The 25,794-nt window shown below is 47.1% G+C and overlaps 2 protein-coding genes across 4 annotated transcripts in view; one reads left to right on the forward strand and one right to left on the reverse strand.

The window, feature by feature from the left end:
• QPRT (quinolinate phosphoribosyltransferase) overlaps positions 1–7,160 on the reverse strand; it is a 23,639-nt gene extending 16,479 nt beyond the window's left edge. The window contains exons 1-2 of the mRNA XM_068244112.1: positions 6,982–7,160; positions 692–977 (exon numbers count right to left, since the gene is read on the reverse strand). Of these exons, the coding sequence (XP_068100213.1) occupies positions 692–977; positions 6,982–7,050 (355 nt within the window). The 5' untranslated portion in view covers positions 7,051–7,160. The remainder of the gene's footprint in view (positions 1–691; positions 978–6,981) is intronic.
• On the forward strand, positions 7,087–25,422 carry DCTPP1 (dCTP pyrophosphatase 1). 3 transcript variants are annotated; one of them, XM_068244115.1, is made up of 4 exons: positions 7,087–7,191; positions 15,998–16,080; positions 20,022–20,132; positions 24,129–25,422. In XM_068244115.1, exons 2-4 carry the CDS (start codon positions 16,007–16,009, stop codon positions 24,421–24,423), a joined length of 480 nt encoding a protein of 159 aa, XP_068100216.1. In that variant the 5' UTR covers positions 7,087–7,191; positions 15,998–16,006; the 3' UTR covers positions 24,424–25,422. The 3 variants fall into 3 exon arrangements, with proteins under 3 accessions (XP_068100216.1, XP_068100215.1, XP_068100214.1); XM_068244114.1 differs by lacking the exon at positions 7,087–7,191 and adding an exon at positions 7,205–7,278; XM_068244113.1 differs by lacking the exon at positions 7,087–7,191 and adding an exon at positions 7,290–7,336.
• Positions 25,423–25,794: the final 372 nt, after the last annotated feature.

The raw sequence follows: 25,794 nt of genomic DNA on the forward strand, positions 1-25,794 counted from the left end.
TATAATTATGCCTTAAAGAGGAAATGTAGTGAAAATAACATAATGAAGAAAATAGCTTGTTTTCTTTTCTTTTTTTTTTTTACAATATCCATTTATAAATTATTCAGACAGTGCATATGCTGCCACTCTCCCCTCCTCTCCGATGGAGTGAATTGGTTGATGGTGTTGTTGAGGGTAAAATTGGGTGTTAGTTGATCCAGGTACAGTTGGGTGTCAGTTGATGGGTGTATCATTTGTTGGAAGTACAGTAGGTTGTCAGCTGATGGGTGTATCATTTGTTGTGGGAACACATGGGAGACAGGAGACAGTTGCTAGGGAGTACAGTTAGGTGTAAGTTGATGGGAAGGTATCATTAGTTTGGGGGTACAGTTGGGTGTCAGTTGATGGGTGTATCATTTGTTGGAAGTGCAGTTGGGTGTATCATTTGTTCTGGGAACACATGGGAAACAGGAGACAGTTGATAGAGAGTATAGTTAGGTTTCAGTTGATGGGAAGGTATAATTTGTGGAGGGAACAGTTAGGTGTCAGTTGATGGGTGTATCATTTGTAGTGGGAACACATGGGAGACAGTTGATAGGGAGTATAGTTAGGTGTCAGTTGATGGGAAGGTATAATTTGTTGGGTGTTCGTTGATGAGGGTAGAGTTTGTTGTCAGTGGCTGGGGGTACATGTAGACATATGATCCCCTCACCTCGCACAGTGGCCACTCTTGTGACTGGCTCCAGCCATTGGCCATCATGGTGTTTCCACTCCACGCTGCACCCAGCCTCCTCACACACAGCCTGGAAGAAGGGGGATCCGGCCAGCACCCCCGAAGACTTGCACAGTAATACGGCCTCCTGACACTGCTGCCCACCACGGCAAGCTGCCCACCCAGCTATATCCAGGCCTGGGGCGTCTTCTGCCAGCCAATCCCTGGCAAGCTGCTGGAGGCGGGACCGCGGCAACAGAAGCCTCACATTATCGCAAGCCATTGTCTGGGGGGAGGACAGAGTTGGAATTATCTGATGGGTTTATAACTGAACTATTCAGCAACTCAAATTATATAGAAAAGTAGAAAACAAATCTACAAATACATAATACAAGTAAAGGATACGCAAATGAAAACTGAAAAGGCAACCCACAGGCTATCATATAAACACACACACACACACAAATATACACACACACACACACATTATTATTATTATTATTTATTGTATTTATAAAGCGCCAACATATTACGCAGCGCTGGACAATAAATAGGGATACATACATTGCAACAAGGGGTAACAGACAGAGAGGGAGCAAACGGTTATACAACATAGCACAAGGTTATACATACAATCAGGGTATAAACTGTGGTTTACAGAAACCCGACAAATATATATATATATATATATATATATATATATATATATATACACACGGAAAGAATAGCCATCTTACAAAAGTACTATATGTATATTACATACAAACACAAGCCACACCATGTCTAGTACAATATATACCCCTGCTCCCCTCCTTGCCCCTCACTTTTCCTCCTCATATACTGACCCCAAAATGTGAGTGGATCGTTCAGAAACAGCCTTATCAGTTTGCAGACAGACTGTACACACGCACTACTGTCGCTGGAACGCTCGCCCAGTGGGAGGGTCTGACGGACCCGTCGTTCCTGCAAATAGAGCGTGTGTATGAACCTATAAAGTACTTGTCACCCCTACAACCCCCACCTCTGGTCCCTTCTGTGCTTTCTTCTTCACTGACTTCATAATGTATTGTCAACCTTCACCCCTGCACCCCCTCCCATTGCACCCCACCCCTGCTCCCCTCTGTTTTCTTCACTCCCAATCTCCTCAGTGCCCCCTCATCTCCTGACCTCACTCTTGCTTCCCCACTTCCACTCCAGTCAGTGCTCCTCACTCCTGCTCCCCTCTGAGCCCACTCATCTCCTGTACCCCATAATATAATGTCACTGCTCACACCAGCACTTCCATGTGCCCCAACCCTGCCCAACTCCCACTTTTCTAACCACATAATGTACTGTCTGTTAACCCTCACAGGTGCCCAGGATTGCTGTTCTCTGCTATAGGCACAGCATTCGACCTGAGGAAGCGGGTTTACCGCGAAACGTGTCGCCAGTTAAAGTGCCCAATAAAGTATCTACTTTTAAAGCCTAACGGATGGACTACTTTTTTAAGGTAGGACCATCTATTACTTTTACTCGAGAAACTGTGTTTTAGAATATATCCAATTCGTGCTTATACACCGGGTGCCTCCTCCCTTATCCTGCTGTCTGTTAACCCTCACCTCCCACATGCCCCAACCCTACTCCTCTCTATTCCTGACTCCCAAGTTTCCCCTCATCTTCTGACCGCATAATGTACCGCCACCTATCACCATTGCACCCCCATGCCCTTTGAATGCTCTCTTCTCCTATGCGCCTCTGTTCCTCCTCATCTTCTGACCACCTACTGTACTTTCACTGATCACCTCTTCACACACTGTGTGTACCAGCCCCACTCACCTCAGCACTCTTTCCTCCCCTGAATGTACTGCCAACTTACACACTCACCCCTCGTCAATTCTGGGCTACCTATTTCCAACCTCATCTGTGCCCACTCATGTATCATCACCCTTCACTCCTGCTTCTATCTCCTCACCCCCCCCCCCCCCCCCCCCGTGTACCCTACTCCTGCTTTCCTCTGTGTCCCCTCATATTCTGACCTCATAATGCACTGTCACCTCTCACCACTGCACCTCCCACCCCACCCTTATGCCCTTTACTCCTACTTACTTCTGGTCCCCCTCATCGCCTGACCACCTACTGTACTATCACCAGTCAGCTCTTCACACTCTGTGTGTACCAGACCCACTCACCTCTGTGCTCTTTCCTCTTCTGATTACCTTACTCCCTCACCCCTGCTTCTAATTTCAACTGTAGCCTTTCACCACCCTAACCACACAATGTACCATTACCCTTTACTGAAGCTGGATCTTCATCTCCGTGCCGCCAGTTTACAGTGTGAAACCACCTTTAGGTATCCAAATGTAATTTAAAAAAAAAAAAGCAGCATTGTTTTGGAGTCACAAAGGGTTTCCCTTCTTCACAGCATACAAACATCTCACGTCTATCATCCCATAATGCAAATGCACTGACCTACACCTCCCTCTCTGTCTCTCTGCACCCCTCCTCTGCACTAATACAATTATACTTTATGACCCTTGAACCTGTAGTATGTGAGCCTCACTGCATACTGTAACCTCTCAGTCTGTACAGCTTTTCTCTATACATCCCCCAACCCATCCCACCATTACCTGTAGCTGTGTGCTGGCTCTAGAAGTGACTGAAGTCCCAGGAGGGTTTGTGTGTCTCTTGGGGGCAAAGTCTGGCTTACACATGACTGGTTGGAGGATGAGAGTTCAGAGGTCACTGTGATGTATGGTGGGAGAGTCACATGATGACCTGCAAACATCGGGGCTGGGAGTCCTGTGTAATGCTGGCCAAACACACAAAACAGTATAATCTGCTGATCAATATCAGTTCTTCAGTAAAGGTGCCAATTCATCGGATGTTGTCGGATGTTGTATGGGGAGATCGAACTAGAGACCGATCTCTCTCTGGAGAGAGATATTTTGCCTGCCCATACACCACAAGCCAATTCCCAATAAATTTCAGCATGAAATCTCTCAGGAATCAGCCTTGTAACGCCCCCATTCGCCGCCCCTGTGCTATTCCCCTGATTTTGAAATGCACTGGACACCGAGGGGCACATTTTATGTCCGATCAAGGTGTGCAACCAATTTCAGCCCATGATTGGACGAATCGTCGATCGGGCATGCTCTTGGCAGCACTGATTTTCATCTGATCCAATCCAAATTGATGCTAGAGCCTTCTGTGGTCAGTGAAGAAAGTGATGGAGACTCAATGTTTATTCTGTGAGATGAGACTCCCTGTCTACAGCCTGGAACCTACCAGATGGCAAACATCAAGGTCAATACAGAGGAAAATTTTTAAGATTGGGTTGGGAGTAGGGGGATAGAAAGAGACCATTGGGAAGGGGGTTTGGGGTTTAGGTTATGGGTTACCTCGAGGGCTGATGGCAAAAATTGCAATTTGTGGGAGATGCACTAACCATCCCTGCCAGCCTACCGCCTGACCAAATCAGAAAATGTCCATACAGACTACCACACTCCTGGACTGTGCTGGTCTCAATGGTGTACCTAGAGGGGTGCAGGCATGGCTCGTGCCATGGGTGCCACAGCACCATACCTGACCCTATGCTGCACCGACCATTATCCCTGCTCATGTGCTGCACTGCCATGCCTGCCCGTCACTCAGACCACAGATCAGATTAATGCTGTTATCTGGGGAATACAGCGTTGCGTAAAATGTTGGCGCTTTATAAATATAATAAATAATAATAATAATAACATGGCTTCCTCATTCATGTATCTTTCAGCATGGTAATCCTGTAGGATTTAAGTCTGAGAAAGGCTGAATAGCTGATTTATTTTAATTTAGCCTTTAAATTGTATCACCCTGATTCAAAACTTCTTAATTTATGTATATAAGGCTATTTATTTTAAATTGACGAACCTGAATATATCATTTGTTTATCATGAGGCACCTGGCTACTTGATTATGTTATCTGGAGGTGTGTCAGGGGCAAACCCAGGATTTTCAAGGGGGGGGGGGGGGGGGGGATTCCTGAAAGGTCTCCCTCAACCAAGCACAATATAGTATATAATATGGTAGGACATCATGCTGGGCACACATAATGCAATTTCACGACCGACCAACAACGAGATCGATCAGAAGCAGTTTGGATACAGATAATAATGAGGACAGCCGACATTGGTAATAAAGGGGAAAGTGAAGCATTAACACACCACAGCTGCGCCATGCTCTGTACACACGCTGCTGCTCCATCCAAAGTCAACTGTAGCAGGGAAAGAAAGGGGGCAGTGCTGTGAGCTGCAGGATGCCTGCAGATATTCTGGTGTCTCAACTTGTGCCAGTTCCCAGACACTGCACTGGCCCTGGTCTGAGGGGGGATTCTGGGCAGCTGTAATCCCCCCTGCGTTTGCCTATGTGTGTGACTACTAAATTATTATTATTTTTTTTGTCCTTGATTTTATTATTTTTGTCTTATTTCTTTTTCTCTTTGTGGCTGCTGCTGACTAGAGATGGGAAGTCCGGATCTTTTCAATGATTCGGATGATTCGAATCGGATCATTTCAAAGATCCGGATCTTTGATCCGACTCTCGAATCATTTTACTAGGGAAGCATTCCGGCGTGAAATGACTAGCAGGACAGGACTTTCCCTGCAGTGGACAGATAAGGGGAGGGGGGTGGACAGACAGAGAAGGGGAGGGGGGTGGACAGACAGAGAAGGGCAGGGAGTGGACAGAGAAGGGAGGAGATGGACGAAGAGGGGAGAGCAGAGAGCAGAAATGTTTTTTTTGCACACATTACCCACATTTTGCAATTAAATATGCTTTAAATATGTTTCACCTATATGTTCATCTGTATACTTTGCAAACGTCTCACAGTGAAAGAGCATTCCCCATCCAATGTGTCCTTTTCTCACCTCCAACACTCATCATAAGGATCATATTGCACTGCAATCACAGTGCCTGGCCTGTCATTCTAGCCCAGCACGCTGTCTGCAAAGTTACTGAGCTGTGCTTCTCAGCCAAACGTTTCCCATTTGTTCACTATGCAGAACTACGGAACAGACAGCCTAAAATGTGCAGCACATTACAGCCAGTACGTGTGCTCTACACATATCTGGCAGTGGCACCCATGTCCCCCCTCTCTCATCTACCTGTCCCTGTGCAAGGCTGGCTCCCCTCCAACTGAGCGATCCATCTGTGCTCTGCTTCCAGGACCCCGCTGTCCGCTGAGAGGGGGGCGTGCTGCTCCTGGCTCCACCCCCTTTGTGAACCGAATTGTTCATTTTGATGATTCGGATGATTCGACTCACAAAAGAGATTCGGATCGTTCATGATCCGGACAACACTACTGCTGACTGGAGGGTAGTGGGAGGACGGCACGGGAACAAGATGACTGCAGGGGGCTGCAAGAGGCCCCAGGTAAGTTAAATTACTTTTTTTTTTAGGCTTAAAATTTCCTTTAAAGGGAATGTCCAAAGTACTTTAAAAAAACAACAATCTACTTACCCGGGGCTTCCTCCAGCCCCTGGCAGCAGTCCTGTACTCTCGCCGCAGCTCCGCTCCCAGCCGGTGTTCCACGGGTCACTCCAGATGATATCAGCACGACCACGAGTGGCTCTCGCTCAGGTGCAATAGAGACCAATCCCCACTTACTGGCTGCCTCTTCCTCCTCTTTAATTTCCGCTAGGGCTTATTTTCGGGGTAGGGCTTATATTTCCAACATGCTCAAAATTCCAGCTAGGGCTTATTTTCAGGGTAGGTCTTATTTTCAGGGAAAGAGGGTAGCCTGAAGGGGGCTGGAGGAAGCCCCAGGTATGTACAATTTTTTTAATGCTAATCTCTGGTGCACTTTAAGGAACCATAAGCATACCTCCCAACTTTTTGAGATGAGAAAAAGGGACGCTTAAGCCACGCCCCTGACCACGCCCTCACCATGCCTCTAGCCACGCATACCATAAAGATTTCATAAGAAAAATATGTTGTTTTATAATTCAAACCACACTGGTTCTTTCTATCCTGGTTCATTTTTCTTCATTGTAACATTTTAAAATTAGTATTATATCAATTTAAAGGATAGGAATAAAGTTTAGAGTCAATCAAACATATTTTTAGTATGGAAATATATATATTTACATAGAAAGAGGGACAAAGTCCTGAAAGAGGGACAAATAAGGTTGAAAGAGGGACAGGGCTCCCAAAAAGGGACTGTCCCTCCGAAAGAGGGACAGTTGGAAGCAATGCATAATGTCTTGGGAACCATCATTTAGACTGCCTGGACAAGGTTCACACTGAGGTTGGATAAGAATAGGCGGCTGCAGTACCTGAAATGGCCAATGGGACCGATCGTTATGCTGCTTTGTGAGGCTGCAGGACGCAGAGGGTGACGTCATGGCGATACGCGGGAATGCAATGCTCCGTTGTCTCCATGGCAATCTCTCCACCTATGCAGATGTGTGCCTCGCATGATGGGAGGGGGCGAGGCGGACGTCTTTGGAGATGGCGCGCTGCGTACTGATGGAATAATGTGATTGGTGAGCAGATTTATAGTGACTCGCAAACTCCGCCCCCAACAGTTTGCGCACACGTGTTTGACTCTGCGCCGGCTTATCATGGAAGAGGTGATGCATGGAAAATGGCATGGGATGTGTGTTGTGGGGGACAGAGTGTACAGTGATGGTATAGTATACGGGGCAATGTATAGTAATGTGTCCTCACTGTAGTGTGGGGTGGTGGAAGGGATAATACTGTATGTGTGTATATTAGAGATCATGCATGAGTTGTCAGTGTTATTAGTAGGAATATGCTTTGCTTGATCTCAGGATAGTTATCTCACTGACTAGGTTTTATTCGCAAAGTCACTGAGGCCCCATTCACACTTGAGCGTTTTGTCGGCGATTTTGGCAAAACACTCAATCGCTAGTGCTTTTGAAAGCACTTGTGTAATAAAACCTTATGGGCCCATTCTTACTTTGGTGATTTGCGCTAATTGCTGCAAATCGTGAAACGTAAATGTGCAGTCTGCACCATTTTTAGGCGATTTCCCGGCGATTGTGTTTCAGTGCGATAGAAACGCTAAACGTGATCGTGGAAAAATCGCTGCACTGTGCAGTGACTTTCTTTCCACGTGAAGTCGTGGAAAAATCACTCAGCCGAAAATCGCCGGCCCACTAATGCACAATTCGGATGGCTATTGGCGGAATAGGCAGTGTTTCCCTGCTCTAATCACTTGCGGGGAAATGCAGTTTCCACAGTAGTGGAAATAGGCTGGAAATGGGACCTTTGTCAAATGTAAATTCAATAAAAGCTGGTACAGCATGGAAAATAGAAGCTACTGACTGGCGAGGTAAATACCTCAAATGTCTCTTCACAGATGAAAACGCATGATAAAACAAGCAAGCTGTGATGAATGTTATCTCCAGGCTAAAGCTGTCAAACAGCCATTTGCGGCAGGCCCGGTCCGCCCATGATGCCAAATGAGGCGACTTCCTTAGGCAGCAGAAGTCTGGGGACAGAAACAGGAAGTGAAGAGAGTGCCTGACCAACCTATACTGGGGGCAACTGTACCTAGCTACCATTACTGGGGCAATACTGGGGGCACCTATACCTGGCTACCTAGCTATACTGCGGGTGTTTTCTGGGGGGCTCACTGCAGCTACGTGTGGTGCAAATTGTAAGGTGCTGTGTGATCATTCCAATTTGGGGAGGGTGCCTCAGGCAGCAAACATTCCAGAACTGGTCCTGATTTCTGGGGTTACAAAAAAGTGTTAAAGTAAACTTGAGGCGAAACCTGGAAGGAAACCGGTACTTTCCTAGGTAGAGCGATGCCTCTGGATAGTCCAGAGGCTTCCTGTGTCCTCCTCGCCTTTGCCGTGCTCGGATCCCGGGAACATATGACGGACTTGCCGGATATGTTGGTGTGACTGAGCTGCCTACGTGAGTATGGCCCTGCCTGTGTTGTAAGCTCGCGCATGGTTGGCTCCTGGCTATTGCGCAGCCATGACTGTACTGGTGCATGAAGACCAGCATGGCTGCAAGCTTCTGAAGGGTCCCGGTTAGGGGTGAGGATGGACATTGGTAGTGCGTGGACCATCCAGAGGTGTCCCTTTACTTAGGTCAGTATTTATTTTCTTCTAGGTTTCACCTCACATATTTACTTGAAAGTGTACCTGAGATGTAGAAATAGAAAAAAAAAAAAATATACATACCTGGGGCTTTCTCCAGTCCTCTTCAGGCTAATCTGTCCCTCGACGTCTTCTTCGGCTGCCTGGATCATTCGATAAATGCCCCGATATCTTCGCCAGTTGGCGCAGTAAGTCTGGGCACATTCCCCTGTCGTGCTCCTGCAGCCGGGAGCTTTCTGCGCCTGCACAGTAGTCCTGCACAGACCCAGAACACTCCCGCTCCCTATGGGCACAAGGGTGCAGGGAGGAAGGCCTGACCTCTATCCTCCCCTTTCCACAGTTGTAGTGTGCTGTATTTTACTGGGGATGGAGCGAATATTGGTTTGCTACCTATAGTATATAATATTGGTTTGCTAATGCAATCTATACTATATACAGTAGTCTTGTTATAGTAAACTCAGTCCTCAGGTCCTAGCAAATGAGTGTATAAATATACAATGTATAACCAATTCTGATATGTTAAACTACTTTTCCTGGTGTTTCTGACATGTTTGTCAAATCTGGTGTGATTCAGACACTACTGCAGCCACATAGATCAGCAGGACTGCCAGGCCACTGGTATTGTTTAAAAGGAAATGTATATGGCAGCCTCCATATACTTCATGTTTCAGGTTCCATTTAATTAAGCTAAAAAAAAAATCTTATTATCGAGTAGCTATTAACAGGAATTTTCTATGGAAGAGAATGATGAAAGTCTTTTTGTCAGTTCAAAAGATAAGGAACCCACAAAAATGACAAGTTCCTGCAGAAAGGGAGGCAGAGCTATTAAAAGTGCTATTTTAAGAGACTTCCTTTTTCTGAAGATTCTAAACTCTGGCGCAGATGTGGTAAGCTTGATGCTGTGGCTTCCCAAGTGAACAAGGACAGTGAATTAGCATTTACAGAATGATGGAACCTGTAATGAAGAAATTTTGATTTTAACCACTTGCCGACGGCTACACGCCAGTAGGCGTGGCCGCGGCGGCAGCCCCAGGACCGCCTAACGCCGATTGGCGGAAAGTCCTGGGGCTTGCATTTGCAGGAGATCGCGCGCAGGATGCGCGCGCATCTCCTGCTTGGTGAGCGGAGCGGAGCCTTCAGTCTCCGAACGGCGAAACCGCCGCTTAATTGTATTGTACAGCGCTGCGATCTGCAGCAGCGCTGTACTGGGGACAGCCGTGTGACACGGCTGTCCCCCTGGAGGACGAGAGAGCGATCGGCTCTCATAGGCTGAAGCCTATGACAGCCGATCGCCGTAATTGGCCGGCTGTGGGGAGGGAGGGAGCGAGGGAGGGAAGGGATTTAAGGGAAGAGGGTTTTTTTTAAAAAAAGCAGCAACATAAATATTTATAAAAAAAAAAACAAACATGGGGGGAGCGATCAGACCCCACCAACAGAGAGCTCTGTTGGTGGGGAGAAAAGGGGGGGGGGGGAAATCACTCATGTGCTATGTTGTGCGGCCCTGCAGCTTGGCCTTAAAGCTGCAGTGGCCTTTTAAACTAAAAATTGCCTGGTCACTAGGGGGGTTTAGCCCTGCAGTCCTCAAGAGGTTAAAGTATGCTTTATAAATTGGCTAGTGATTATCCATTCGAAAACTTTTTGCCCTGTCTTATGTTTTTTTAAAATGTATCAGATGGTGACATCTGTGTTGCTGGCAGGGGCATCACAATGCAATGCTTTTTTCACTGTGTTCCAATCCAGAAAAAAAACATTTGGGCCCTTATACAATACCCTTTTTTTTTTTTTCCTCCTTTAGTTTTCTCCTAGGTTTTTTACACCTTGTTAATAAAATATCTTTTAAACCATCAGCAACCAAGAAAATACAAATTTTGATAGTACCTTTTCCACCTACATTTTGGTACGGTTTGTAAAGTGCTGAAAATTACTTAGAGGAACTGTTGCAAAAATCTTAAAATTTAAAAAACATAAATAAGTATGTTTCTTCCAGAGTAAAATAAGCCATAAATTACTTCTCTCCTATACTTCTGGCATTTACAGTAAGTAGTAGAAATCTGACATTACCGACAGGTTTTGGGCTAGTCCATCTCTCCATAGGGGATTCTCAGCATGGCCTTTATTCTTTATAAAGACACTCCCTGAAAAAGATTTATACAAAGATGCTGCCCAGCCTCCCTGCTCACCATACACTTTTTTTGGGGCAGTTGGACTGAGCAACTGCCATTTATTAAATGACCACTATCCCGAATCATTTCATTTTCAATTACCTCACAGTAGATATATCGTGTATACAGAAGCCTTAGGCCCGGTTCACATTAGCGTTCCAGGTCCGGCTTCCCCGGACCCGGAACGCTCCGTACACAGCGGATGGTGAATGGATACATTGTTAATCAATGTATCCATTCACACTCGTGCGCCGTCCGGATCCGATCCGGGAACGCAGCTCCGGGGCGGTCTGGCTTTTTTTCCAACATGCGCTATTTTTCAGTCCGTCCCGGTGCGGCTGCGGACCCGGGTCAGATCCTGACCCTTCGCATGCGGCCATCACACTGGCAATAGGACCGGATGCTTCCAGCACCGGTCCTATGCCACTTGGGGGGCCCGGACTACACGCCGGTATCCCCCAAGCTTGCAGTGCCTTTCCGGCACTGCAATGTATCTAGTTCCGGCTACCTTATTGTAGCCGGAACTGATACATTCCGGATCCGCAACTTGTGCCGCCTTGTGGCCACCGCAGAGTGGCCACCGGACCCGGCCCCCCGGACACTTGCGGACTCGAACCGCAAGTGTGAATGGGGCCTACAAAAAATCAGTTGGTTTAGCCCTGCCCTACCTAACTGCCAAAACTATACAATGCGGCTCACCTGCTGCCGTCTTCCCCATCATCAGCCTCCCCGAGAAGGACCCCCGCACTCAGGCATCCCGCAGGCATTGAGGGAGGCAGCTGTCAGCGCAAAAAGCCGCTCTCCCTCTCCATCCAATCGCCGCAGGTCTGCCAGTGATGAAGTGCGATTGAGTCGCTTTGTAATGAGCCGGTGTGGTTTTCCTCTCCATTCATGGAGTAATGAGCCGCTTTGTAATAGAGGGGAGAACTGGTTCATTACAAAGCGACTCATTACTCGCACTTCATCACTGGCAGACCTGCGGCGATTGGATGGAGAGGGAGAGCGGCTCATTGCGCTGACAGCTGCCTCCCTCAACGCCTGCAGGATGCCTGAGTGCGGGGGTCCTTCTGGGGGAGGCTGATGATGTGGAAGACGGCAGCAGGTGAGCCGCATTGTATAGTTTTGGCAGGTAGGGCAGGGCTAAACCAACTGTTTTTTGTTGTTGTTGTTTTTTCCAATACCTGACAAGGCTCCTCCTGCTATTACTGTTTAATTACAAAAGTCCGTCACCGTTACTTCAGGGACTGACTGACACAGGCTACAGTGATATATGGTAAATAAAAGGGCCATGACAAAAACTAAAAAAGACACAGTAAGGCTTCTGTATACTTTATATATCTGCTGTGAGGTAATTGAAAATTAAATGATTCGCGATAGTGGTCCTTTTGAAAATAAGGAAATCCTTGTGAACCCCCATGAGAAGATGGGCTAGTACAAAACCTGTCAGTAATGTCAGATTTCTACTACCTACTGTAAGTGACAGCAACATAGGAGAAAAGTAATTTATGGTTCATTTTACTCTGAAAGAAACGTGCTACTTAAAGAGACACTGAAGCGAAAAAAAAAAAATGATATAATGAATTGGTTGTGTACTATGAATAATTGCTAGAAGATTAGCAGCAAAGAAAATATACTCATACTTTTATTTTCAGGTATATAGTGTTTTTTCTAACATTGCATGATTCTATAATATGTGCAGATTACACAACACTCAGCATTCAAAATGAGTCTTTCAGAGCAGTCTGTGACGAACGAACTCTCCTCTGGCAGAGGAAAAGTAAACATTTCAATTACAGTTGAGATAATAAAAGTCAGATAACAGCCCTCTCCACGACTAACTTGGTCGGAGAGCTCAATAGCTTTTTTGCATAGAGATAACAACTGGAGTTTCTCAACTCTTCCTGTACTGGAAACAATTAGACTGATGTATCTGATCTTAATGTTTAATTTCTTAGCTGTACTACACATACAAATCATAATATCATAATTTTTTTTTCGCTTCAGTGTCTCTTTAATTGTATATGTTTACATATATTTTAAAAGTTAAGATTTTCGCGACAGAAGTCCTTTAAACATAAACATTAAAAGTTCTTTCCTTGGAGAAAATCCGGGAGAACAAGTTAATTGCATATGGGCCCTGGTCTCCCAGAGTGCACTGGGAGGAGAAGGCTGCATTACTAAACGGCCTAGGCCACATCATCACTGGGAAGGTGGGATTACATACCAATATACTGCAATAAAATAGATCTAGGAAGTGTTTCTAATGCTGAAACCACAATAAATAAAGTGGGATTATACTCAAAGTAAAATTTCAATAACCACTCTAAATTGCATAAAAGAGAATGTAGAAGTGCTTTCAAATGGTTCTCTGTGTAAAAAGTATACTTTCACTGCAGAGAGCAGTACAAAAGATATCTCATCTCAAAGCACATGCCTCAGAGATTCAGCCAGCCACTTGTATTGTGGGACACTAGGGTTCAAAAAAGTTCCTTACAGTGTATATGGTATATACAGAGTTTTTTAAAAGGGCGCTTTCTACTCCCCAAAGGTTATATTGAAAGTGCACAGGCAGCATACATAAGGGTAATGTAACACCTAAGCCGAGCTGTCAGCTGACCCAGCCGCCATACCATTATTGATGTAGATGGGGGTTCTACGTGGTGCTGTAGAGTAGCTAAGGAAGACTGGACGGTGACAAATTTATTCAAATATGGAAGGCAGCGTGGTAGCCACTATTGTTGCCAATTGCACTAGAGGCAAAGGTCTGACCCCATGCGTTGGGAGCATCTGTCCTTCACCTCCCCGGCGGTAACGCCGAGCTATGCTCGGGCTAGCCACTGGGAGCTCAGTTCAGAGCAATGGAGCGCAGCGGGTGTTTTTCATCACCTCCCGGGGGATCCAGATGCAGGCAGCCATTCTTCTTCCTCTCCAGGGAGACTGAATCACAATGTTGAGATCTCCGTCAGTGATCTCACTACGGTTACAGGACCATCCAGAGGTCGGAGGGAAAATTGCAGCGCTGGAGCCCAGGGAGGTAAGTGCAGGGACTGCTGCAGGCATTCTGACGGCATGATTTTTTTTTTACCCCGGTTTTAGGGTCTGAAACGTTATAAAAAAAGTCCCTAAAATCTGGAAATGATCATACCGACAGGGAGGTTAAAGGACATCCAAGGTGAAAATAAACCGATGAAAGAAACAACTGTATCTATCATCCTAAATTTTTTTTTTTCTTTAGCTATTCTAGTTTTATGTTAAACCTGAAACCTTGTTTATGTAAAAACATATTACCATATGAATCGCTGCTCACTGACTTCATTGCCGTCATTTTTTGCCGCTGCCCGCCGCCGCTATCATCATCCTGAATTTTTTGTTTTTTTTATAAGCTTTAAGAATCCAGTTCTCCAGGCAAGATGGCTGTGACCCCGGAACTATTTCCCGGGGCATTGCAGCCTGCATCGCCAGCATGTCTTATAATAACGCAGATAAGCGGAGATGGGCGGCAGTTGGGTAGAAACAGACAGAAGAGCAGTCTCTTCCTGTCTGTTAACCATTGGCTTCTAAGTCTGTGATTTTTACTGGCTGGATTTACGGCCACTGCACAAAGGTATGTCAGCCTTAAGTGCACATACCTCAATTACAACAGATTAAAAAAAAAAAAAATTGGCTTCAGGTACCCTTTACGTTTTTACTGTTTCATTATCTCTGCTCAGTGACGCATGCATTTTGAAGCATGCCAAAGCTAAACTCTATGAATGATTAACCATTTCTCCTCTTTCTTGTTCTCAGAAGCCATTTACTGTAAGGAAAGTGTTTTATGGCTGTAATTCCTTATCAGCAAGGGCTCGTTTCCACTTGGAGCCGCAGTTGTTTTTGATTCGGCCATGGCTCCTGTTCTGCTGTAGAGCCGCAGCCTGAATCATTAACCTTTTGGGGACCACGGACGTTGAATCAACGTCCAGCAGGTTGTGCTACCGTTCTGACTGGACGTTGATTCAACGTTTGCGCTAAAGAACCGTCCCAACGCGATCGCGCGCACCCGAGAGTGGGGATTAAGCTGTCATATGACAGCTGGCATCTCCACTCAGTGATCAGCAGCCATCGCGTTTGGCTGCTGATCACGTGATCACTACGATCGCCTTCGGATTGTAGTGATCACTTTGACAGTGGCGGCGGCAGGGGGGGAAAAGAGGATCCACTCACTTCCCTGCTGTTCCAGCGACAATCGGCACCCCCCTCTGCTCTGGCCAGCATCTCTGCTCTGTCTGAGGTCAGCGCCGGGTCCCGGCTTGATGACGTCATCAAGCCGCGACCCGACCTGAGCGTCATTTGGAGCGGAGATGCCGGCTGGAGAAGAAGGGGGCTACTGCAGCTCATCGCTGGAGCCTGGAAGGTGAGTGATGGCTGCTGGCGTAAGTGAGGACACTTGCCACCATGGGGGGGGGTTTACTGCCCAGCCTGCCACAGACTGGATCCGGCCGCCCTAAATACATACAGGGTGCATTTCACTGTTTTCATTCTGTCCTGTGCAAGAGTTCAGGTCCACTTGAATAGGGGGGAAAAAGTGCTTCTTACAAGGGTAAGGTCTCATACAGGCTGTCTGAGAATGGTTAGTGATTGTTTTGGGCAACTGTTACAGCAAGTTCTGTATAGGGATGCTGCTGGATTTCCTGCTAATTGGTCTGTCCTGCTCTATGGCGGGAGTAAAGCTGGGTACCCTATGGCGGAAATCAACATGGAGAGGCAGCAGTGGTGAGCCGAGGGACTACCACTCTGACACTGAAACATTGGTACTTGCAAATTATGATCTCTGGTGAAAAATCTAGTGTATGTGCATAGCGTAAAGTCTTAGTTCTGCATCCCCATGTTAATAGAATGCATTTGATGGCGAGGTAATTGAGTGGGTAGCTGAGGAATTTAGTGGGTATTTATGAAATGAGTGGGATGAGGAGTTGTAAGGTGTCTGGGAATTGTGGATGAGGTATGTATGGGAATACACTAGTGTTATTTGGTGTCCCTAGCTCCTGTCCTAACAAACCTCTTGTGTTTTCTTACAGCAATCTCAAATGTCTCCTCTCGGCTCTCCCAGCAGCCCCCAAACTGAGTTCCAGTTCAGTGACTCCCCCAGTATGGAGGAAATGTAAGGCATTTTATTGCATCTGGAGTTATTTCTTGTAATTTGCATATAGCCTTCAGATATTCTGCTTCTTGAGTGAAAGTTGTGATGTTTCTGGGAGTGCTGCTTGGAGTAGGGTAGGTACTATGTGTGGGAGGCGGGGGGTGGCTGATTGGGCTCTAATGGGCATTTGGGGTTGGCTGATTGGGGGAAAGCCTCTCCAGAACACTGGCACACACAGTGTTCAATATTTGATACACTCAGCCAGGCATGTCTCTACTAGGGCTGCACCATAAATCATTAAAAAATCGCAATGTGAGGCACACCGATTTAAAAATCACAATCTGTGTTTTTTTTTTGGGGGGGGGGAGGGGGGGGGTTACGCGTATATTTTTCCGCACTATAGCACAACTCGCCGTCCGTTCCCCCGCAGCCTCTTCCTACTTCCTCTCCCAGGCATCATCGTGTTGGTAACAGCGCCCCCTGTGATGACGTAACCGCATGTCATCACGGGGTGCTGGTTCTAACGTGAGGAAGAAGATAGAAGCTGCCGGTGTCATCCCGGAAGGTAAGTTGTTGCTATACCCGCTCTCCCCTGCCGCTACACCTACACTGCCTGACTACCTACACATGAGGCACCTACCTAGCTAGCCTTTACTAGTGGCAACGATACTGGCTGCCTACACTGGAGACACCTACCTAGCTAACCTATGGGGCAACTATATTGGCAGCACTTACCTAGCTAACCTATACTAGAGGCACCTACCTGGCTAAATACTGGGGGCATTGTGAAGTTAGTGCTAAAGTTTGATTTGAAGGAAATCTTCAAAAATCTCAATTCAGTTTTTTCCTAAAATCGCGCAGGCCTAGTCTCCACACTAATTTTCCTGTTAGTCAATATACTGTCTGTCCCATTGGCAGTCCTACCAGTCTTGTCCACAGTCCTTAATTGATCCTCTCCACACTGCAAAGTTCCCCCTCCTGTTCTTGCTATCACAGGTAGTGCAATCCCGAGTTGGGACTTCCAACTTGTTCACCAGGCAGCAAAGGCGTGCGCTACCCCTGGGGGTGGTGGCCTCTTAACCCTGGTGGGGAAAATATGGTGCAGACTCAGTCACTTAGACTGCATGCCCTGGTAGAGTCCACACCTACCACCAGCACCAAGATCAACAGGTCCTTATCAGACGGTCACATTCATATAAAAATATAGAATGTTTTAAAGTGTTTTACAAGCTTTTAAGCACCACCCTTTTTGCCTGCTGGTGTACTGATAGGTGCAGGGTTGGAGGAGGAGGCATGGCAGCACAGGGATAATGATAGGTGCAGGGTGGAAGGAGGCATGGAAGCACAGGGATAATGATAGGTGTAAAGTGGGAGGAGGTGTGGCAGCACAGGGATAATGATAGGTGCAGGGTGGAAGGAGGCATGGAAGCACAGGGATAATGATAGGTGTAAAGTGGGAGGAGGCGTGGCAGCACAGGGGTAATGATAGGGGCAGGGTGGAAGGAGGAGGCATGGCAGCACACGGAGACTGATAGGTGCAGGGTGGAAGGAGGCATGGCAGCACAGGGAGACTGATAGGTGCATGGTGGAAGGAGGGAGGCATGGCAGCACAGGGGTAATGATAGGGGCAGGGTGGAAGGAGGAGGCATGGCAGCACACGGAGACTGATAGGTGCAGGGTGGAAGGAGGCATGGCAGCACAGGGAGACTGATAGGTGCATGCTGGAGGGAGGCATGGCAGCACAGGGGTAATGATAGGGGCAGGGAGGGAGCAGGCATGGCAGCACATGGAGACTGATAGTTGCAGGCTGGAAGGAGGAGGCATGGCAGCACATGGAGACTGATAGTTGCAGGCTGGAAGGAGGAGGCATGGCAGCACATGGAGACTGATAGTTGCAGGCTGGAAGGAGGAGGCATGGCAGCACAGGGATAATGATAGGTGCAGGGTGGAAGGAGCGAGGCATGGCAGCACACGGAGACTGATAGGTGCAGGGTGGAAGGAGGGAGGCATGGCAGCACGGGGGTAATGATAGGTGCAGGGTGGAAGGAGCGAGGCATGGCAGCACACGGAGACTGATAGGTGCAGGGTGGAGGGAGGGAGGCATGGCAGCACAGGGATAATGATAGGTGCAGGGTGGAAGGAGGCATGGCAGCACAGGGATAATGGTAGGTGCAGGGTGGAAGGAGGGAGGCATGGCAGCACAGGGGTAATGATAGGTACAGGCTGGAAGGAGGAGGCATGGCAGCACATGGAGACTGATGGGTGCAGGTTGGAAGGAGGAGGCATGGCAGCACAGGGGTAATGATAGGTACAGGCTGGAAGGAGGAGGCATGGCAGCACATGGAGACTGATGGGTGCAGGTTGGAAGGAGCGAGGCATGGCAGCACATGGAAAGTGATGGGTGCAGGCTGGAAGGAGGAGGCATGGAAGCACATGTACTGATAGGGTTGCAGGCTGGAAGGAGGAGGCATGGAAGCACATGTACTGATAGGGGTGGAAGAAGGCGGCATGGCAGCTCAGGATTCTGTCTAACCTCAACCAGTGGCAGTTAGTCTTCTCTTGCCAGCAAACTGTCATGACTAGCAGCATATTTGTGTGGAATTTTTGGTTATATGTCTGATTAGACTTGTGACCAGCCTCATAATCTTCCTATACTGTTACACTACACTATACGGTTAGTTATCCTACACTGTTAGTTTCAGAGGTCAACAGAGATGCAGCAACTTATAATTCACACACTTCCTGCACAGGATGTGGTGCAAGCTGTGTCCAATAACCTTACACCTCTGAGCACTGGTCTAGCTGCAACAGTGTGTGTGTGTGTGTGTGTGTGTTTCACACCTGTATCTGTCCTAGATGTCCTCTGCTTGCTGGTCTGGCCTTTGCCACACTAACCTAGCAGCAGCACGTATTGTGTGTTGTTTACAATGTGTATATAGCTTCCTCTGTTGTGCAGGAGCTTTGTGTGAGGCTTTGGCTTTCCGGTGTACTTTGCTGCACAGGAAGAGTTGAGTCACTGAGGTCTGTGGTGCACCGTGCATGGCCTTTATGGGAAAATCTGCACTAGGCTAACCAAAAGGCCCCCGGTGGTTGCTGAGCCACAAGTCCCAGCATGCACTCTGTGGGCCTGGGCTCTTAGTCTATCTGCCAGAGATGTATAGATTTTCAGGCTGCCTGTCGTTATGTTTTCCTCTTACACTGGGTTTATAGAGGTACTCCAGGCTAAGACGGTTCCTTAGTTATGCATGGTACTCTCTCTAGACCATACTGCATAATGAATGTTCAGCGGTGGGTCATGGACCTCAGAATGGTTCTGTAATCAATGCAGATTAGAACCACATTCTGCCATGACCGTAGCTCTGGCCTGTCCAGGTTCCTCTCTGAACAGTGGATCTGGGCTGCCTGGGGTGAGTAATGTTACTTCAATGAATGGACATGTCAAGGGCGTGAAATGTTGGAACATGAATTTTGGGTAATGGAGTGGTGAGGTTACCGGTATATGTGGGTTTAAGAAATGTTGGGTCACTGGTAATTGTGGATAATTCAAATGTGGGGGTGGAGAATGTTCGGTCACTGGGTAATGAAGCTGCTTGGTGGACAATCTTAGGGCACTGGGGAATTCTTGATGAAATGGTGGTGGGCAATGTAGGGTGACTTGTAATTATTGATACGAGGAATTGTTGGGTCACTGAGAATTCTGGGTAATGCAATGGTTGTGGTTGAGATTGTCACTGGGTAATGGAGTGGTGGGTATCTGGAAATTTCAGATAACAAAGTGGTGCAAGTGGCATTGTTGGGTCACTGGAGTCCTGGGTAAGGGAGTGGCAAAGGAAAGAGGTGGGGATTGTTGGGACTCTGGGTAAAGGAGTGGTTGAGAATGTTGGGAATGGAATGTCGAGATGGATAAAGTTGGCACATTGGGAACTTTAGATGATGTAAAAATCTTGGCTTTCTTTCATCAGCCGGCAGCGTCAGGCCCAGTTCACAGCGGAGAGAGACTGGAACAAATTCCACCAACCGCGGAACCTACTTCTGGCTTTGGTCGGAGAGGTGGGGGAGCTGGCCGAACTCTTGTGAGTATTCTAACCATACAACCATCCTTTCCAGAAAATGGATGTAAGCAGGACCAGGCCAAGGCAGAGGCTGGGGACAGAGGGCATGCTTGTCTTCTTCCCGGGCCAACGTATACACAGTTCATTATCTGAACGGTTAGTTCCTGTTCCTATGTGGTAAACCATGGTTATGCTACATGAACCACAGGCCAGTGGATTTCCTTACCCTCAGCTGCTGGTATGTTCTTGTTGTTAAAGAGGAACTATAATGCAAATTGCGTAATTAATAAAAACAATGTTTAGGCTTGCCCATTGCAAAAACTTTCCCCGCCCTGATTCTGAAATTTTTATCACAGGTAGTGAGTCCTGCCAGGTGATCTCTGCGGGATGTTCATTTAGGCTTGGCTCACACACAAAAAAAGTGTCCATTCCTTTGTTATGTATGTGTTGCTATGGCTGTGTTTACACATACATTTGTACAATTCCGGTTCAATCCAGTCAGTTTTCTATGTTTTGGTCGGTGTGTTTACACATAAGTGAACATTTCCGGTCCAGTCATGTAAAACTGATAAATTTTTAAAAACATGCATAACTGACAGGACAGGCAATTACTGGACCAGAAATGTGCAGTTTTTTTGTGTGAGCCAAGCATTAGGGCTAGTTTGCACTAAGTGATGTGAGTGCATCACTTCCGCTGATGGCCGCGTCACTTTCGCATCGGGAGATGCAGAGGTGTATGGAGGGTAGGCGGATGCGGCTGTGCGAGAATCTGCAGCATGCTACAGATTCTCAGATCACTCCGCATGCAATGGAAACTGTTCCATTGCCGCGTGCTGCTTCTAATGGAAATGGGCCCTTACTGGATACTATACACTGAGGAGATTCTTCCTTGACCGCTGGAAACAGCCATTATGTCCCCCAATGCAGTGATTTCACAGACAGGAAACTGTCAGGACCGTGTCCACCATACAGATCCCTCTGATGATCTATTTGAGAAAAGGTAGAGCTTTCTCATGGGAAAGGGGGTGTCTGCTACTGATTGGAATGAAGTTCAGCCCTGGGTTAAAATTCATGTAAGTTTGTGCTGCATATTCTTTAAACTTCTTGTTTTGTTTTTCGTATGTACTTGTTGTTCAGATCACTTGATGCGTTGCGTTATTCCATTGTGATATTTTTGATAGATGGCCTGTCAGCTGCCAGTGCGCAAGAGGTCTTTAGTGTTTCTTTACCACTGCTTCTCCTATTGGACGGTATATTTGGGAAGCAGCATGCTCTGGAAACATTACTTCTACTTTCGGTGTTGCTTTAGTCAGAGGGGAACTTACAACCTCTTAACTTTGTCACAAGAGGTGGAATGACTGTGCTTGAGGAGTCAACGTGTCGCTCTCGGTCTGTAGGCAGTGCTAATGTAATAATGGGAGGAAGTCACATAGTATGGTTCTTGGTGTGGGAGGTGTAGTAGTGAGGCACAGTCCTGTGATATACAGCTAAGAATCAGGAAAGGGCGGGCTGTAGTATAAAGAAACAGCCACATATGTAGATTTAGGGCTGCGTTTCCCCACCCTGTCCTCAAGGCCTACCAACAGTGCATGTTTTACAGGAAACCAAACTTATTCACAGGTGGGGTAATTGGTGTCTCAGGGGTGCTGATTGAAAGTGAACCTTGGATCAAAATCAGCTGCTTGGCTAAGAGGGAAGGCTTTGGAGGCTTCCTGCGTCCTCCTCACCCCTACTGCCTCTTGCCAGGACCCTTTGGAAGATCTGGGCCATGGCTCTCGATTCATGAGTGGCCATGTCTGCGCAGAAGCTCAGAGCTACTAATATACGAGCAGCTCTGGCTTGCTGCGAAGGTGTGGCTTTACTGGTGCAAGCGCAGTACAGCCATGCTCATGCATGCAGAGGAGTGCAGCCTGGATCTGAAGTTAATCAAACTCTTACCTGATTTCTTTCAGGGGTACCAGAGTGGCAATGTTGGACTGGTGGATGGTGTTTAGGCTCATACACACATCAGACTATAGTCTTTGGAAAATGAAAGATCACAGACCGATTTTATCCCCTTCCATGTAGTATGAGAGCCATACCTACAGTCTATTCTATGGAGCTGAACTCCCCATCAGAAAAAAATCTTTGTACAGCATCTGTGTGTGCAGCATCTTGCAGACACAAAAGATCAGTATCTGCAAAAGATCTGTTCCTGCCGAAGATCCGTTCCTGCAAATTGCATTCATAGTCTATGAGATCTGCAGATCATCATACACACCTTGTTTAACTGACATTCATCTGCAGATCAGACAGTCATCTGCAGATCTGAAAATCCATCCTGGTGGATTTGATCCATAACAGAATGTCTGTTAACAAGGTGTGTATGATGATCTGCAGATATCATAGACTATGAATGCATATTGCAGGTACGGATCTTTTGCAGGTCTACAGCATCTTGTGTGCAGCATCTTGCAAAGATTTCTATCTGATGGGGAGTTCAGCTCCATAGAATAGACTGTGTAGAGTATGGCTCTCATACTACATGGAAGGGGTAAAATTGGTCTGTGATCTTTCATTTTCCAAAGACTATGGTCTGATGTGTGTATGAGCCTTTTGAAGCCTCTACAGCACAGTTCCCCAACCCTCTCTTCAAGGCCCACCAACAGTACGTTTTACAGAAAACCACACACATTCAGATGTGAGGTAATTAGTGTCTCAGCAGAGCTGATTAACCACATCTGTGGATTTTCACAAAACATGCTCTGTTTGATGGCTTTGAGGACAGGGTTGGGGAACACTGCTTACAGGATCCAGTTGCTTCTCTCTCTTCTTTTTGCATATTTATTCATTTTTATTTATTTGACATGAGGTTTGCTGCAGGTTCAGTTTAAATGCCTCTGTGGATTTCCACAAAACATGCTCTGTTGGTTGGCCCTGAGGACAGGTTGGGAAATACTGGTCTAAAACATCAATGATGTGGGACAGTCACATGGCTTAGTCTGCATTTTGGGGACGGAGCAGTGCTTTTCAGCGCTGCTAGATTTGGGCGCAGCCGGCGCCTCCATAGACTACAATAGGAATCACTCCTATTGCAGCGCTCAGTGAGTAACGTCGGCTCCGTCAGAAGATGGAGCCGAGGTTGCTTAAACACAATAATTCGGCCTCCAGCAATCGCTGGAAGCCGAATTATTTCATTCCCCCCACTATCCATGGCTGCCTGGAGGGGGAATAGTAATTAAAACGGCCGGGACTTGTGCGGCAGCAGGATCAGCCATATAACGCTGTATCCTGCGCCCAAGTCTACCAGCGCCGATTTCAAATGTACTCTTTGGGGATGAGTAGTGGGGGACGGTGACATGATGCATGTTTGGGTGTTGAGGATGACTGGAGGGTAAGGTGTAGTGGTGGTGGTGGTGGTGGCGGCGGCTAATGCATGGGTCTAGAAGTCAGTAGATGGTGGTGGAGATATAGCATTGATTGACAGCCACACTGAAGGTTTGGAGGTGGCTTTTAGTTCGGGACAGTCCTGGTGTAGGTCTCTGCCTTTCTGTACGGCAGGGTACACACTTGTCTTTAGTTTTTTGCTCCCGTTTTTTCTGGATGCACTTTTCTGCAGAAAAACGCACACGTGTTTTGATAACAGCTAATGTAATTGGTGGAGAAAACTGACAAAATGTGCATAATCTTGCAGGATGTCAGGTTTTGTTTGTTTTTTCTGCATGTGAAAAATGCATGAAGTATCAACTAGCCCATTGATTAACATGATTTCTCAGTTTTCTGCACAGAAAACGACACGAAAACAGACAAGTGTGTCCCCTGCCTAAGTGGTGTGGGAAGTGTCATAGGTGGACTGTCATGTGATATAGGTCTTTGAGTTAGTGGTTGGAGAGGTTTAGTAGTGGGTCCACTGCGTGGTCTCTAGATAAAGGGATCTGTCGGTGGGGGAGGAGTATCATCGGTTGACGGCCACAAGATGTAGGATATTTGGGGCTGCAGTCTGACTTTTTCTTTTCCTTGTCCCTTCCTCCCCTGCAGTCAGTGGCAAGGTGAAGTCCCAGAAGGCCTGCCAGGTTGGTCGCACTCTCAGCGCGAGTCTCTCTCCCATGAGCTCAGCGATGTGCTTATCTATCTGCTGGAGTTGGCAGAGAAATGTCACGTGGATCTCCCCCGTGCCGTCCTCGACAAGATGGAGCTGAATGCCAAAAAGTACCCGGCGGCTCGGGTGGCGGGCAGTGCCAAGAAGTATACGGAGTACGGCTGTACAGAGAGCCCCGCCGGTGTCGGCACCTGTAACGGACAGTCCCCCGACTCTGGGGGTGCCTCAAACTGACTTTTATGCTGGACTCCAATGTAGATGGTCGGGGAATTATTTTTATTGAATGGACTCCCATCTCGGATGGTCAGGGAGTGACTTTTTTTTTTTTTTTTTTTTTTTTTTTTTTTTTTTTTTTATAAATTCTTATTTTAGATTTCTCTAGCTGTTTTGTGGCTGAGCTGGTACATGACCTTTTGCACTTCAGTTCTTGTAGAGGAAGTCGTGCTGCATCTGGTAAGTCTGTGGTGGGTGGAATGCCCGTTGCTTCTGCTGGCACACCTTCTTCAGACTCATTATGCCACCCCATACTCAGCTGACACTAGTGTGGGAAATGGGTGGTACCAGTTCTGAGAACCACAATTTGGTGCATTACTGTTCTATTTATACACGGAACATGTTTTCATGTTTTTAGACCTTTTACTGGACGTTTTGTTGGTCCAATGTTATTGGCCATTACGATGTGTAATCATCACTGATCTCTCATATCCACGGACGGCGGGTCATATGATCGGAGTTCAGCAGACAACCAGGGCCGTGAGGAAGGCAGCCTCCTGATTTTGGGAATGGAGATGTCTTATCACAACTTCAGTGTACAGATAGCAGCTTCCATTGGCACGTTGTCTTTCCCTGCCCCAGGTCTGAATGATCCACAAGGCAACTTATGCAGGTGCCTAGGGGCCTGGAGAGAGACCAGGAATGTTTAAAGGACACCTGAAATGAGGGGTATGGAGGCTGCCATATTTTTTTACTTAAACAATGCACAGTGCCTGGCTGTCCTTCTGATCATCTAATACTTTTAGCCACAGAGCCTGAACAAGCATGCAGATCAGGTGCTGGATTTGCCACAGGCTTCTTTCATGTGTTATCCAGATGCTATTGCAGCCAAAGGACAGCCGGGCAACTGGTATTGTTTAAAAGTTAAAAATTAATCAATATGGCTGCCTCCATACCCCTTTTAGTGTAGGTGCCCTTCAGTGCTGTCCCCCACCAAATCTCCCCAGCTTTCCCCCCCCCCCCCCCCCCCCCCCCCAAAAAAAAATCAGGCCTTCAGGAGCGGGCCAGCATTGCTCTCATACCTAGGGCCTTATTTCGTTTCCACTGCCATTGTTTTGATGGATGTACTCACTAAATGTGAGACAAGGGGCGGGGCCAAGTGCAGTGATTGTTGGGTAGAGTTGTTGAACAAACAAGCTGCTAATAAATTCAGCTTGCATGCTAGTTTAAAGGATACCTGTAGCTAGGGAAGAAAAAGAAACTTGCATACTCTCCTTAGCAGAGGTAAGGATCCTATAGAGCCTTCCCAGCCCTCTCTTCGTCATCTTCTTACCCCGCCGGGGCCGTTCTAATTTCTCCCTGGCTGCGTCGTGTCTCTGAGTACTTCTGAAG

The sequence above is a fragment of the Hyperolius riggenbachi genome, chromosome 7 (genome assembly GCF_040937935.1).
Source record: "Hyperolius riggenbachi isolate aHypRig1 chromosome 7, aHypRig1.pri, whole genome shotgun sequence".
Lineage (NCBI taxonomy): Eukaryota > Metazoa > Chordata > Amphibia > Anura > Hyperoliidae > Hyperolius > Hyperolius riggenbachi.